The sequence below is a fragment of the Octopus sinensis genome, linkage group LG3 (genome assembly GCF_006345805.1).
Source record: "Octopus sinensis linkage group LG3, ASM634580v1, whole genome shotgun sequence".
NCBI classification, from domain to species: Eukaryota; Metazoa; Mollusca; class Cephalopoda; order Octopoda; family Octopodidae; genus Octopus; species Octopus sinensis.
Window position 1 is genome coordinate 5,595,052 of NC_042999.1, and position 16,942 is coordinate 5,611,993.

The window sequence follows — 16,942 nt, forward strand, 5'->3', positions numbered from 1 at the left end:
TTGCGATAACGTATAATGACATCTATTAGCTTATAAAACACAAACCTGTTATGTACACAACTCCCTCTCTCTCTCTCTCTCTCACTCATTTAGAAACAAGAGACAGTGAGAGAAAATAAAAACCACAATATAATGCTTATTAACTGATAAAAACCTGTTAACCCTTTGAACTCTTTCGTTTATACAGAGCATGCCACATTAATTGATAATTTTGGTGGATTTCCTGAAATGGTGTTCTGAGAATAAATATTAGTAACATCATTATTACTGACTAGAAATCTTTTGAAACATCAAAATGAAAATCAAATGGAATTTGCAGTTAAAGATACCCGTGGGTGTCACGTTAAAAGCACCGCCCGAACGTGACAGATGCCAGCGCTGCCTGACTGGTGTCCGTGTTGGTGACGCATAAAAGCACCAACCGATTGTGACCGTTTGCCAGCCTGCTCTAGCCCCTGTGCCAGTGGCACGTAAAAAGCACCCACTACACTCACGGAGTGGTTGGCGTTGCAAAGTGCATCCAGCTGTAGAAACACTGCCAGATCAGACTGGAGCATGGTGCAGCCTTCTGGCTTCCCAGACCCTGGTCGAACCGTCCAACACATGCTAGCATGGAAAGTGGACATTAAATGATGATGAATGATGATGATGATGATGATGGGGATACTGGAGAAAAATATAAATTGGGTTTAGTAAAAGAGTTTTTCAAAAGATATTTTTCCTTATTCTAGGGCAAAATTTTAAAATTTCCCAAGCAGGTCCCACCACCACCAATTTTTAAGGAAATCAATAAAAAGAAAAAAATTCTGAATCTGTATTTTCTGGTAAATCTGGCATTTTGTCTGTTGATTCGATCAACAGAACAGCTTGCTTGTGAAATTAATATGCAAGTGGCTGAGCGCTTCACAGACATGCATACCTTTAATGAAATTCAGTGTGACACAGAACGTGACAATGCTGGCCCTTCAAAATACAGGTACCACACATTCTTCCCAGCTGGGCAGACTGGAGCAACATGAAATGAAGTGTCTTGCTCAAAGAGACAATGCACCACCAGGGATTGAACCCTTGATTTTAAAATCAGAAGCTAAATACCCTAACCACTAGACCACGCATCTTAATTTTGTTTTTTTTGCTTTTTGCTGGTAAATTGGGTAAATATTGTGGAAACAAAGACCGTATTGTTGACATTCTTACAAGAGCACTGGACGTTGGGGTGGTGGGTTGTAGTTCTTACCCAGCTTGTAAATACAGGCAAAGAAATTAGACAAAGAACACTTGTAGATAGTTTTTCAAAACTTGGCCTGAATTCAAGCAGACAGGTTATTCCTAGATGCCCAAAATCTAAATCTGCAAGACAAACTCAAGACAAACTAAACATCTATTGTTTACAATGTTCAATTCATTCTACATCAGACTGGAATACACGTCCCCTGTCCTCCAAATGGCCTATCACCTTGATATTCAGATTTTTTGGTTGTGGAGTCAACCAGCTGAATGTTCCAATGAATTCAGGGCCCAGTTTCTCATTAGAGCTGTGACAAGCCATCATCATCACCATCACTTAACATCCAATGTCCATGCTGGCATGGGTTGTTTGCCTTTGCTGCAGTAGCCTAATAGATGGCTTTTGTAACAAACAAGTTGAAAAGTTCTGTTCAAAAGATTTCAAAGAATTCTTTTGATTTAAGGTTCTCATTGAAATTTGGAGAAGATCCTCCTACTTGGGACAACATCTTGGACAAATATATGCTGACAACAACAACAAAAAATGCAGCACCAGAGTACCATTCTTGTGACAAGCCTGTCTTCTACCAGGACAGTTATACCCTCATATTTATGCTTGGTCTGCATCACCACTACTCCTCCAGTGACCTCTTGTCCTAACTCTAACCCTAGTTGCCTGACCATTTTTTTTCTGTCTTTTAGCCACTAGTGTGGGGTCAGAATCAACACACAAAATAGTCAGTACTGTTAGAATGGTTGTTAGGAGAATCATAAACAACATTAACACCGATGTCAAGTTCAATTTCACAATCAAGATTCCCACTGTCCATTGAATTTCTCTTCTATGAGTGATTCAACTTTCTATTAATTCAATAATTCTTATCATACAGTTCTATATTTGAGAGATGAGGAATTATGTACATTATTTACATTTGACGGATATTTGTCCTCATCTTATTTCTTGTTAACACAATGTTTCAGTTGATATACCCTCCAGATTTATAAGCCTAAAATTTACTCCATAATTACCCACAGGCATATGGTGTAGTGGTTAAGAGCACAAGCTACTAACCCCGAGATTCCCAGTTCAATTCAGTGACCTGAAGAAGAACAACAACATCAAAAAATACCTTAGGAATGAGAACCCAGGTTTGATATTTCCCCAAGACACCTGATGAAGGCTGGAGGGTATATCAGCTGAAATGCTGTGTTAACAACAAACAAGATGAGGACAAATATCCATCAAATGTAAATAATGTAAATAAATTCTTATCATTGTCTTCAAACACAAAAGCACAGCTCTCTTCACCCATCACTTCAATCATTCTCAAATACCCTCAGTGCTTCCAAATGTCAACCACTTTACAGATAGATTTTTGTGGCACCGTCTTTAGTGACCCCTAAAAACAAGGGAGAAGAGTAGAGCGAGAAAGTGGACAATCATTCTATGTGCAGGGATGAGGAAGAGTTAGTGAGGTGAGGGGAACAGATTTATAGCTGAGACACAGTGGTAGATGTAATAGTGTAACAAAGGGGATTAAGTGATGGGAAGATGATAGGGTGGGTTGTGCAGAAGGGTCCATGACTATCCTACATGATAAGGGTGAATACTGACACAGGATGTGAGTGAAAGAGATTAGAAAGGGAGCTATACACTAGGGTGGTGGAGAGAAACTCTGAGAGAATTACTGAAAGGAGAGGTATGGGGGTTAAGAGAATAGGTCAGAGGGGGAACAGGTATTGAGGAGACAAAAAAACCTGTGGGGAGAGGGCAATGATGGAACATGAAGGAGAGAGTGGATGTAATAAGAAAAGTGAAGTTGGAGGATATTACAGAGGTAGAGATAAGGAGAAGCCCCAGCAAATGAGGCAGGTGTTTGATGAATGAGGATATATGTATATGGCAGGGAAACACAGGTGCAGGTATGGGGATGTAGTGAAGGAGAGCACAATCAAATAGTTCCATATAAGATAGCACCTTAGGCAAGTTTGAATAACCATAGCCTGGGATAAATTGGATAGATGGAAACTGTATGGAAGCCTGTCAGACTGTACCTGTTTTTAGGCAGTCGACTTAATCTGGTCCTTGACTACCTTTAGCAAAGTCTAATTTGTGGTAAACATTCAGGCCACATCACATCATCATTGTTTAAACATCCATTTTCCATGCTGGCATGGGTTGGATGGTTTGACTGGCAAGCCAGGAGGCTGCACCAGGCTCCAAATTGATTTGGCAAGGTTTCTACAGTTGGATGCCCTTCCTGGCGCCAACCACTCCGAGAGTGTAGTGGGTGCTATTTATGTGCCACCAGCACAGGATCCAGTCAGACAGCACTGGCGTTGGTAAGTTCAGATGGTGCTTCTTACATGCCACCAGCACGAAAGCCAGTCAGGTGGCGCTGGCATCAGCCACAACTACAATTTCCATTTTAATTTCAATTTCATTTGACTCAACAGGTCTTCTCAAGTACAGCGTATATTGCCTGACAATTCAAGGGTACTTTTGAATGGGCCTAGTTATGCAACACTGGTACTGGCCCCAGCTGCACTCTCACTTTACTTGCCGGGTCATTGGCCACAATTTCAATTTCACTTGGCTCAACAGGTCTTCTCAAGCACAGCATATTGCCTGCATTAATATGCTGCTTCTGACCACAGCAAGTCATAATATATACTTTCTTCTTCTTCTTCCTCCCTTTCTACCAGCCCTTTCTCTTCCCATTAATCTTTTTTTTTAAAGAGAAAAATTAAAACCTCCAGAAACATGAGTAAATAGCTTATAAAAAGCACCATTCGAGCGTGGCCGTTGTCAATGCTGCCTGACTGGCTCCCATGTCGGTGGCACGTAAAAAGCACCATCTGAACATGGCCGAAACCAGTACAACCTGATTGGCCCTCGAGCCAATAGCACATAAAAAGCACCCACTACAATCTCGGAGTGGTTGGAGTTAGGAAGGGCATCCAGCTGTAGAAACCTTGCCAGATCAGATTGGAGCCTGGTGCAGCCTTCTGGCTTGCCAGTCCTCAGTCAAACTGTCCAACCCATGCCAGCATGGAAAGCGGATGTTAAATGATGATGATAAAGCTGTTATTGTAAAACAAAATACAGCCAACAAAACCAACCTCAAAACAATGCTGCTTTTTGTTATATTACTGCAGAAAAAAAACAAAAGTGACCTCAATGCAAGTGAAATACAAAACCCGGGAGAAGAAAAGTCAACAGATGTTGTTGAGAGGCAATCCTGGTTTTGTAACATTTGGTACATAAAAAGTATAAGACTATGATTTATAAAAGAAGAGATAAGCTGAGATGATAGTGATGCTTTCTCAAGAACATGAAGGGTGTGAAATAGCCTCATCCAGGAAACAAAACCAGGTTCAGACTAAGTTCATACAAAAACAACACTGTTTACCTTCAACGTTAGCAAATGATTTGACCTTGTTTAGCAGGAGACTCTCCTATTACAGCAGTCTATCAACCAACTTCCTGTTTGGCATATTTTAACAAAACTTGTTTTGGGTTTCTCATTTGTTATGACATAGGATTGCTTCCTCAATAAACTCTTTCTTTTTTTAACATAAAACTATTAAAACTCATTGTGGAGGCGCAATGGCCCAGTGGTTAGGGCAGTGGACTCGCAGTCATAGGATCGCGGTTTCGATTCCCAGACCGGGCGTTGTGAGTGTTTATTGAGCGAAAACAACTAAAAGCTCCACGAGGCTCCGGCAGGGGATGGTGGTGATCCCTGCTGTACTCTTTCACCACAACTTTCTCTCACTCTTACTTCCTGTTTCTGTTGTACCTGTATTTCAAGGTGCCGGCCTTGTCACTCTCTGTGTCACGCTGAATATCCCCGAGAACTACGTTAAGGGTGCACGTGTCTGTGGAGTGCTCAGCCACTTACATGTTAATTTCACAAGCAGGCTGTTCCGTTGATTCGGATCAACCGGAACCCTCGTCTTCATAACCGACGGAGTGATTCTATCCTCTATTAAAATTCATATCCTTGCTTGACAATGACCCCAATTTAAACTAAAAGCTATCCTTATTTATAGTCAAGGCTGATCGACACTGTTTTTCACCCCTGCTTCCAACCTCACCAGACTACCCCTTGTCTTGAGTTTAAGATAGCCAAGAGACAATAGCCACCAACAGAACCATTAAGTTAAAAAATACAATTTTATACAAGCAAGGTTTGAACTTATGAACTTTAAGTCCCCTGACTACTGAAGACATGCATAGGCTCGAAAGAAATGAACCTAGCATAATCCGCTGGATGTGTAATGTCAGTGTGCACACACAACAGTGTAAGTGCCCCAAGAGAAATGTTGGACATAAGAAGCATCAGATGTGGCATGCAAGAGAGACGTTTGTGTTGGTATGGTCATATTCTGCGGATGGACAAGGAGAGATGTGTGAAGAGGTGCCACTCCCAAACAGTGGACGGAATCCGGGGTAGAGGGAGACCCAGGAAGACATGGGATGAGGTGGTGAAGCATGAGCTTTGAACGTTGGGCCTCACAGAGGCAATGATAGGGTGCTGGGGCCTCTGGAGTTATGCTGCAACTGAGAGGACCCAGCAAATAAAGTGAGTTCACGGCTGTAACCTACACCAGTGTTGCATAACCAACCCACTCAAAAGTACTTTGGATCGTAGGGCGATGTACTGTGCTTGAGGAGTCCTATTGAGTCAAGTACATCAACATCAAATCCAATGGAAATTGTAGTTGTGACCCCCATGCCAGTAGCACGTAAAAAGCACCATCCAAACATGGCCAATGCCAGCGCCACATTGACTGGCTTCCATGCCGGTGACATGTAAAAAGAATCATCCAATTGTGGTCAATGCCAGCCCCTCTGGCCCCTGTGTCGGTGGCATGTAAAAATCACCCACTACACTCTCGGAGTGGTTGGTGTTAGGAAGGGCATCCAGCTGTAGAAACACTGCCAGATCAGACTGGGGCGTGGTGCAGCCTCCTGGCTTCCCAGGCACCAGTTGAACCATCCAACCCATGCCAGCATGGAAAATGGACATTAAACGATGATGGTGGTGATGATACTCTCTTAATTTGACATAAATTCAACTTACATCTTAATAATATTTAACTTGTTGGAACAAGTTTTATAAACTGGTTAGAGCTGAACCAGTAAAACAAAAGTTTGTCATGTAGCAAGCCAAAACTGATCCAGTTTAGCTAACATATCCAGTTCAACTTGGTTAAGTATACACTGACAATTGAGTGATTAACCATTTCATCATCATCATCATCATCATCGTTTAACGTCTGTTTTCCATGCTAGCATGGGTTGGACGGTTCGACCTGGGTCTGGGAAGCCAGGAGGCTGCACCAGGCTCCAGTCTGATCTGGCAGTGTTTCTACAGCTGGATGCCCTTCCTAACGCCAACCACTCTGTGGGTGTAGTGAGTGCTTTCTATGTGCCACTGGCACAGAAGCCAGTCAAGGCGGCGCTGGCATCGGCCACGTATGGATGGCACTTTTTAGGTGCCACCAGCACAGGTGCCAGGGTAGGCTTAACAATTATTTCACAGTGAATCTAATCAAACCTAATACTTGACTGTTGTTAAATGAAGGTGCACCAGGAATTAATAATAGCATGTTATTTAATGCCAGACAAATGAAAGGCAAACATCGACCTCAATGGGACTTAATGTCAGGATATAAAGTACATAAAATACCACAAGACATTGTGTATGGTGCTCTACTGATTCTACTTGTTGAAAAGATGCAGCCCTCTTTATAAGAAGACTCCAACCACAACAGAATTGAGATCCTAAAACCAAGGTGCCACATAAAAAGCACCCAGTACACTCTGTAAAGTGGTTGGTGTTAGGAAGGGCATCCAGCTGTAGAAACCAAGCCAAACAGACCATGGAACTTGGTGTGGCCTCTGGCCTTGCCAATTCCTGTCAAGCTATCCAACCCATGCCAGCATGGAAAACGGACGTTAAATGATGATGATGGTGTGGTGGTGGTGCGAGGCTGTGGCCTTTAACTTGTGTGCAAGAGAGGAGCTGCACTGGTTTGGTTGTGTGATGCGGATGGATGAGGACACTTAAAGTGGTGGGAACTTGTGGAAGAGGGAAATTGAAGGTTGATCTCAAAACACTTAGCTTTACAAAGGAGATAACAGAGGACTGAGATATGTGGCGCATTACTGTATCGAAGAAGACCTCCCCACCACAACAGAATTGAGATCCTAAAACCAAGGTGCCACATAAAAAGCACCCAGTACACTCTGTAAAGTGGTTGGTGTTAGGAAGGGCATCCAGCTGTAGAAACCAAGCCAAAACAGACCATGGAACTTGGTGTGGCCTCTGGCCTTGCCAATTCCTGTCAAGCTATCCAACCCATGCCAGCATGGAAAACGGACGTTAAATGATGATGATGGTGTGGTGGTGGTGCGAGGCTGTGGCCTTTAACTTGGCACCTACAATCACTTTTATGTTAACATAATTAATCACAACCTAATGCAAACACTAAACATTAAGATAGTAACACGTTTCCTTTCTGAGATATCTTAAAAGATTACGTTAAACTTTTTTGAACAGAAGTGAATATCATTTAATAATATTTTTTTTTATGGTAAAGTATAAAATTAATGAAGAAATTATTTAAGTTTAGAAAAAAAATTACAGTTTCGACCAATGTTTCCAAATCGGAATATCACAATATCGAGAGGCGTCACTAAAATTCTTAGATTTACAACACGAGTAAAATTACGAAGTTCTACGTGTTTAAGAATGTTTAAAAGTTGTAGAAGAAGTGGGTGTGTCAAAGATGTTAGGAGTCGTTTTGTGTCTTGAAACAATGACCAAGAACTTCGTTTATAAATACGCTGGCAAAGAATTTACTTTTCTGGTAATTAGGTGATATTTTTGTCAAACCTCGGAATTTAAACCAAAATTATTGCCAAAACGGCGAAGTATATTTAATAGGTGAATGAATAAGGAAATTATTAAAAAAACAAAAACAACGACGACTATAAAGAAATGCCGAGAGGAGAATGAGTAAATTGTCGATATTTTATTTTAATTTTAAATTTAAGAAATATAATTATTATTGAAGTTCTGCGTAGATTACATCAATTTTATATAGTGAAATCGAATACTGCAACATCAATTAAAAACCGAAAAAGAATCTGTGATTTTGGTCATCAAAACTGCATATAAAATAACAAAGTCAGCTTCAACGTTGGTCTTTAAAATGCCTTCAGTTGCCAACTAAGATTTTTTCCTCAAGAAATTATGTCATAGGCTAAGAAATAAACCTTTTGGAATTAAGTGTCTGCCAGCTGAAGGGGCTAATTAAATGATGCCACTAATAACGAGCAAAAATAAATCGGACTTCGTCAAAAAGATACCAGCACACCACCTCTTTCGCATCACATACAATCGTCCGTCGCCCAAAGACAATCGATAATCTTCTGGAATCCAAATGATTTAGATTAAATAAGAGTTGTTCAGTCAGTCGAAGACATCTATCTACAGGAAAGGAAATGATATAGGAGGGGTCATGACTTTATATTAGACCCGGTGGGAACTGAAACCCCAGGCCGCAATTTCGACAGACCGGCAAACTGCTTTTAAGTCTTCGATACACTTTTTCGGTTTGCAAAGGATTGGAAATGAAATAATGTGATTTTTATGATGGTTAAGGTCAAAGTTAAGAGTCGAACCCAGGAAGTTGACTTGGTTCACCTCGGCAGACTTTATTTGTGATAAATAAGGACGAAAAAAAAAAGGCAGAAGAAAGGGTAAATTCTTTAGAGAAACCATACATTTTGTAATAAAATAAATAATTCCAACACGGAATAAGATGAAAGAGGAAAAACTTGAAATGGCAATTAGTAAATGAATGAATATATTAAATAATTGTAGAGCTGAAAGAAAAGCAGAAATGCTGACAATACTTGAGTGTTTGACGATTGAAGGGGGTCGAAAAAGTTGGAAGAAATGGTTAAAGGAGAAGAAAAAAAGTTATAATATCAGGAAGAATTAGTCAATCGATATCTTATAGTTATCTAAAAAGATCGTTTTAAATATTTCACATCACAACAACAATGTTTATCAACCGAAATATGTTATTAGCCATAATTCTCGATATTAAAAGAAGAAGAAAATAGATTTTACAATACTTGATTTTTTGACATTTTTGTTGGTTGGAAAGACATTTTGGGAGAAAAAATTATAATTATAAGAAAGAATTTTTCTCGAAACTTTATAGTTATCTGGATCTTTAAATATTTCACATCACAACAACAATGTTTAACAAAATATGTTATTAGCCATAATTCTCGATATTAAAAGAAGATTTAAAATAAGATTTAACTTATTTTTCTAACATTTTGTTGTCATTAAAAGACATTTCTTGGAGATCTATTCCTTAATTTTTAAGAAAGATTTTCCTGAAACTTTATGTTGGCAGGTTCTGTAAATATTTCACATCACAACAATGTTTATTAACTGAAATATATATTAATAGCCATAATTCTCGATATTAAAAGATTTAAGAGAAGATTTAACTTCTTTTTCTAACATTTTGTTGTCATCAAAAGACATTTCTTGGAGATCAATTCTTTAATTTTTAAGAAAGATTTTTCTGAAACTGGTTCTGTAAATTATTTCACATCCCAACAACAATGTTTATCAACCGAAATTTGTTATTAGCCATAATTTTCGATGCTAAATTCCACAGAAGGACATTTAAAACAAGATCAAACTTCTTTTCTCTAAACATGTTGTTGTCATTAAAAGACATTTCTTGGAGATCTTCAGATCTTTATTTAATTTTTCAGAATGGTTTTTTCTGAAACTTCATGCTTGCTGGTTCTGCTAACAATAGAATTTGCAGCTAGGAATTTATACATCGAGCCTATTTCTCAATGAAAAGGCCGAGATAAACAGCTGAGCAAGATTGTCAACGCCCCTGTTTGAATGTTGTGCTTTTACTTACCGTGTAGGTCCCTGCTCCGTCTTTGTCCTGGAATTCTTTCGTATCAGGGATAGACAGATGCATCATGGAAAGACAAATGAGATTTCAGAGCGAAAACTAATGCAAAATTAAATGTAATATGTGTGGTGGGAAGTTCTGTGGAAGGTAAAAGCCGTAAAGAATCGAGTTTGTTTCAGCAATTAACGTTGCGGCCATCAGCTGCCGTTCGGCGTGTCGCCATTAGCGGTTATGTCCCCTTGACGTCAGCGCCCCCTACTGGCATTGCAACTCACAAGAACTTTTTTTTTTATCTTTTAAACTTGCTTCAAACAAACTCGGTTTTAAATATTGTCATCATGACTCACTTACGATGGCTTAAGTTACACTTTACATTACTGCAATATATCAATGCAATATTAAAAACGACTAACTTATAAATGTAGAAATGTCTGACAAACATCATCGTTTAACGTCCATTTTCCAGGCTGGCATGGGTTGGACGGATTGACAGGAGCTGTCCAAACTCCAATTGTATTTTTGGCATGCGTTCTATGGTTGGATACCCTTCCTAATGCCATACTCACAACGATGGCTTAAGTTACACTTTACATACTGCTTAATATATATATATTAATGCAAAATAAAAACCTCTAACTTATGAATGTAGAAATGTCGGTACAAACAAATGTAGAAAGTCAACATCATCGTTTAACGTCCATTTTCCAGGCTGGCATGGGTTGGACGGATTGACAGGAGCTGTCCAAACTCCAATTGTATGTTTTGGCATGGTTTCTATGGTTGGATACCCTTCCTAATGCCATACTCACTTACGATGGCTTAAGTTACACTTTACATACTGCTATATATATATATATTAATGCAAAATAAAAACCTCTAACTTATGAATGTAGAAATGTCTGGTAAACATCATCATCATCATCGTTTAACGTCCATTTTCCAGGCTGGTATGGGTTGGACGGATTGACAGGAGCTGTCCAGACTCCAATTGTCTGTTTTGGCATGGTTTCTATGGTTGGATGCCCTTCTTAATGCCAACTACTTTACAGAGTGTGTTGGGTGCTTTTTATCTGCCACTAGCACAGGTGTATTTACACAGCACCAGCATACTCTTTTACTTGTTTCAGTCATTTGACTGCGGCCATGCTGGAGCACCACCTTTAGTCGAGTAAATCGACTGCAAGACTTATTCTTTGTAAGCCTAGTACTTATTCTATTGGTCTCTTTTGCTGACCCGCTAAGTTACGGGGATGTAAACAGACCGGCATCGGTTGTCAAGCGATGTTTGTGGGAGGAACAAACACAGACACACACACAGATATATATATATACATATACATATATATGACGGGCTTCTTTTCAGTTTCCATCTACCAAATCCACTCACAAGGCCTTGGTCAGCCCGAGGCTATAGTAGAAGACACTTGCTCAAGATGCCACGCAGTGGGACTGAACCCGGAACCATGTGGTTGGTAAGCAAGCTACTTACCACACAGCCACTCCTGCATGAATGCATTTTATGTGGCACCACAGCACAAGTGCATTTTATGTGGTACTGGTATCCGTAAAGGACAAGCCTGTATGTATAGATGACCATGATTTTACTCAGCTTGACATGTCTTCTCAAGTACATCAAATTGTCACGTCTCCCAGTCCCTTGTCATTTCCTCAGTGAGGCCCAACATCTGAAGATCCATTCTCACCACTTTGTCCCATGTCTTCCTGGGTCTACCCCTTCTTCACGTTCCCTCCACAGTTACAGATCGGCACTCTTTACACAGCAGTCCTCATCCCTACGCATCACATGACCAAACCAGCACAGTCTTCTCTCTTGCACACAACACCTGATGCCTCTTGTACCCAGTTTTCCCCTTAAAATCATTTACCCTCTGTCATGCATACACACTGACATTACCCATTAGGCGGAGCATGCTAGCTTCATTTTACATGCTTAATAATTAATATACACTCTTTCACAAGTTTTTATTGGGTTCTTTCAGAATATGATTTTGAAGAATAGAATTTCTTAATTTCAAACAGGAAAAAAGAAAAGACGCATTTACTTTTTTGGCATGAATTCAAGCTTAGGCATAATGCTCCCCAAACTATTAACTGCTCCCCAACATGAAAAAAGCACTTGGCTGGGAACCAGTATTGCAGTGGTGATGGTGTCATACTTGCTGCTGATAACTTGTTTGACCAACAGAATGAAAACTTCTTCACCAATAGGAGCCAAGCACTGCAACACTGATGGACCAATATCAACAGAGCATGGTTGGGGTGTTACCACATCCTCAATATTCTCCTTATTTTTCACCATATTCTTTTACCAATTACCACTTTTTCAAGCATCACGACACATTATTAAAGCAAAAAGCCTTCCATTCCAAAACCAAGGTCAAAACTGAATTCAAGGATTTCTTGGCATCAAAACCGTTGGATTTTTATCAAAGAAGCATAAAGGACCTTGTTAACCAATGGGAGAAATGTATAGATTTTCAAGATCGGTTTTCCTAGAATATAGGCTTATTTTTAAAATGGGCCATTATTTTCTGAACAACCTAATAATTCCGTATCTAGGAAGAACAGAAGAGTAAGGATGGTGAGTTCTGCAAGCATTAGTATGGAGGATGTGGAGGCGCAATGGCCCAGTGGTTAGGGCAGCGGATTCGCGGTCGTAGGATCGCGGTTTCGATTCCCAGACCAGGCGTTGTGGGTGTTTATTGAGCGGAAACACCTAAAGCTCCACGAGGCTCCAGCAGGGGATGGTGGTGATCCCTGCTGTACTCTTTCACCACAACTTTCTCTCACTCTTACTTCCTGTTTCTGTTGTACCTGTATTTCAAAGGGCCGGCCTTGTCACTCTCTGTGTCACGCTGAATATCCCCGAGAACTACGTTAAGGGTATACGTGTCTGTGGAGTGCTCAGCCACTTACACGTTAATTTCACGAGCAGGCTGTTCCGTTGATCAGATCAACCGGAACCCTCGTCGTCGTAACCGACGGAGTGCTTCCACCAGTATGGAGGATATGCGGATGTTTAATTCAGAGGTCAAAGGTCATTGTAATTGCACAGAAGCAGCTGAGAAAGGAAATCAATGTCTCTTTGAGAAGTCATTGAATGGTTTTCATTTAAATTCTATCACAGGTGTTTGCATTGTAACAGCACCAGCACACACATGAGAGCCATATTCTAATCTGGGTCTAACTGGAGTTCAATGGAGTCTTGAGCTGAAGGATCACTTAACTATAAAGAAGAATCTTTGTCTTTATCATACAGATTTCACAACATTATCTGTGCAGGAATTGACATAAAATTTCAGCAAAGACTTTGATATCTAACATTTAAAGGGATTCTTGAGCATTTTGTGTGCTTTTCATGACTAGATCGGGTTCAGGTACATGTTCACAACTAGAAGGGGCTGAAATATATATGTGGGTAGTAAAGAAACAGATACTATGTTTAACAGACACTAGGTTCTAATTAGATACTAACTATGATAGACCTCAGTTTTGCTAACTGGAACCAATTTATAAGTCCATAAATTTAGCGTAGTTCGGATGCGGACACAAGAACTGGTGGTTTCTCTTCTTCCTAATCATTGTAAATATAATCGACTTAATCCGTTTGTCTGTCCTTGTTTGTCATCTCTGTGTTTAGCCCCTTGTGGGTAGTAAAGAAACAGATACTATGTTTAACAGACACTAGGTTCTAATTAGATACTATGATAGACCTCAGTTTTGCTAACTGGAACCAATTTATAAGTCCATAAATTTAGCTTAGTTTGGATGCGGACACAAGAACTGGTGGTTTCTCTTCTTCCTAATCATTGTAAATATAATCGACTTAATCCGTTTGTCTGTCCTTGTTTGTCATCTCTGTGTTTAGTCCCTTGTGGGTAGTAAAGAAATAGGATATTTACACATCAGATTCTGACGCTGATAGTGACAGTGAACTTAGTGAAAGTGATCTCCTCGACAGAGTAGGATTGGACAGGGATACTGAAAGTGATGGTGATGACTAATAATGAGAAACTTGAAATGACTCATGAATGTAATAGATTGTCATCATCATCATCATTGTTTAACGTCCGCTTTCCATGCTAGCATGGGTTGGACGATTTTGACTGAGGGTTGGCGAACCAGACGGCCGCACCTGGCTCCAATCTTGATCTGGCAGAGTTTCTACAGCTGGATGTCTTCCTAACGCCAACCACTCCGAGAGTGTAGTGGGGGCTTTTTACATGCCATCGGCTTGAGGGCCAGTCCAGCAGCACTGGCAACGACCTCACTCAAAAGTTTTTTCACTTGCCATCAGCACAAGTGCCAGTAAGGCATCGCTGGTAACGATCATGCCCAAATGGTGCTTTTTACATGCCACCGGCACAGGAACCAGTCAGCTGCTCTGGCAACGATCACGCTTGGATGGTGCTCTTAGCGCTCTAATGATTATAACAATTAGTTGATGATGATAAGGTTGACAACACAGCTCTATTATTTCTTGACTATGATAAAAACAAAGGGAAGTACCATTAAAATTTGAAATATGGAAACACGTGGAAACTAGAACTGATCATTAATTTTGATACGTCCATATTTTTAAGAATGATAAAACAAATAAATCACTATTTATTATCTTTTTGTTTCTTTTTCAGATATTGCTTTGAAAGATACAATTATGGAAGCTCCCCAAAAACATACTGATGAAACTTGAGGACAAGAAAAGGCTTCTGCACTATTTATTTAAAAGATGTAAAATCTGATGGTTTCGTGTTCATTAAAAACAAAAAGACCCAAAGAACCCTTTCAGGAGATTCTATCTGTGAAGGAACTCAGACTATTGCAAACTTATGGGTCTTATTATTGTATGAATGACATTTGCCAATAGGTACCAGATGAATGAGAAAATAACCATAGTTATCATCATACATGATAACCATGGTTACTACTGCTCATCTGAACCATCTTGAGGATGTTCAAGATGATGAGCGAGCATCCACTGAACAGGTCAGTGAACCTAGATGGTCAGCTGTCGACAAAGACTAAATCATTTTCAATCCAGACTGTTTGTTCTGCAGAAAACAAGGGAGGGAAAAAAAAGTCAAGTGAAAGGATCATGGACAACTTAAGATGCAACTGTTACTGAACATGGAGGGGGGTGAATCCATTATGAAATTGGCCGAGGAAAAGGAGACTTTGGACTTCTCAGGAGAATTTCAGGTTTTGATCTCTTTGTTTGTGAGGCCAAGTTTCGTCCTTCGTGCAGAAGAACCTACATGCTTCACACAGACGAAACAAGGTCACAAAACCCAGAAAGCAGCAAGCTACAAGCAGCCCTTGAAAAAGCACACAGTGATGATTTTCAAAATGTGTTTTTAAAAATAAACGAAGAAGGTGCAGGAGTGGCTGTGTGGTAAGTAGCTTGTTTATGAACCACATGGTTCCAGGTTCAGTCCTACTGTGTGGCATCTTGGGCAAGTGTCTTCAACTATAGCCTCGGGCTGACCAAAGCCTTGTGAGTGGATTTGGTAGATGGAAACTGAAAGAAGCCCGTCATATATATGTATATATATATATGTATGTGTATGTATTTTTTTGTGTGTCTGTGTTTGTCCCCCCAACATCGCTTGACAAACGATGTTGGTGTGTTTACATCCCTGTAACTTAGCGGTTCGGCAAAAGAGACCGATAGAATAAGTACTAGTCTTACAAAGAATAAGTCCTGTGGTTGATTTGCTTGACTAAAGGTGGTGCTCTAGCATGGCCACAGTCACATGACTGAAACAAGTAAAAAAGTAAAAGAGTAAAGTTGTACAAAAGCAGAGAGTAGTTCAACTTGGCAACTTGCAGAAGATGCACATTTCGCATCTCAAAGAAACCACCTTTCTAATCCAAACTATCAGGGTGAAAAGCTGAAGACAAAAATTCCAAAACATCCAGACTATCAAGGAATTCTTGATTTTCTGCATAATTGATGAAAATAGCCCTTTCAGTTCTTACTTTGTGTTCAATCTGAAAATGGACATGCAAGAAGCAAAATGACCAAACTCCAGACTTGGACAAAAAGAAAAGGTTGATGAGGCTGCTAATCTATTGACAAACGAACTAATCAACAGATTTTCAGTTGTTGAGGAGATGTCATAGCTGATAACTGTCCACGACCTTAATCTTTCTCATTCTGTCATCCCTTATTTTCTGGAAAAGTTTCTGACTGCTGTTCTCTCTGGAGACAAAGAACCATCAAGGAGTACCAGTCGCCTAGTAAGCTCCATCAGACAGGACATTCCATGCCATTACCAATTTCTTTATTGCCCACAAGGGGCTAAACACAGAGGGGACAAACAAGTACAGACAAACGGATTAAGTTGAGTACATCGACCCCAGTGTGTAACTGGTACTTAATTTATCGACCCCGAAAGGATGACAGGCAAAGTCGACCTCGGCGAAATTTGAACTCAGAATGTAGTGGCAGACGAAATACCTATTTCTTTACTACCCACAAGGGGCTAAACACAGAGGGGACAAACAAGTACAGACAAATGGAGTAAGTTGATTACATCGACCCCAGTGCGTCACTGGTACTTAATTTATTGACCTCGAAAAGATGAAAGGCAAAGTCGACCTTGGCAGAATTTGAACTCAGAAGGTAACGGCAGACGAAATACGGCTATGCATTTCGCCCGGTGTGCTAACGTTTCTGCCAGCTCGCCGCCTTTTCTTCCATGCCGTTACCAATGGAAAG

At 40.1% G+C, this 16,942-nt stretch overlaps 1 protein-coding gene across 2 annotated transcripts in view; it reads right to left on the minus strand.

The window, feature by feature from the left end:
• Positions 1–10,442, minus strand: part of LOC115209303 (sorting nexin-17) — a 56,570-nt gene extending 46,128 nt beyond the window's left edge. For both annotated transcript variants that reach the window (XM_029777643.2, XM_029777642.2), the window contains exon 1: positions 10,204–10,442. In XM_029777643.2, coding sequence (XP_029633503.1) covers positions 10,204–10,269 — 66 coding nt within the window. In that variant the 5' untranslated portion in view covers positions 10,270–10,442. The remainder of the gene's footprint in view (positions 1–10,203) is intronic.
• Positions 10,443–16,942: the final 6,500 nt, after the last annotated feature.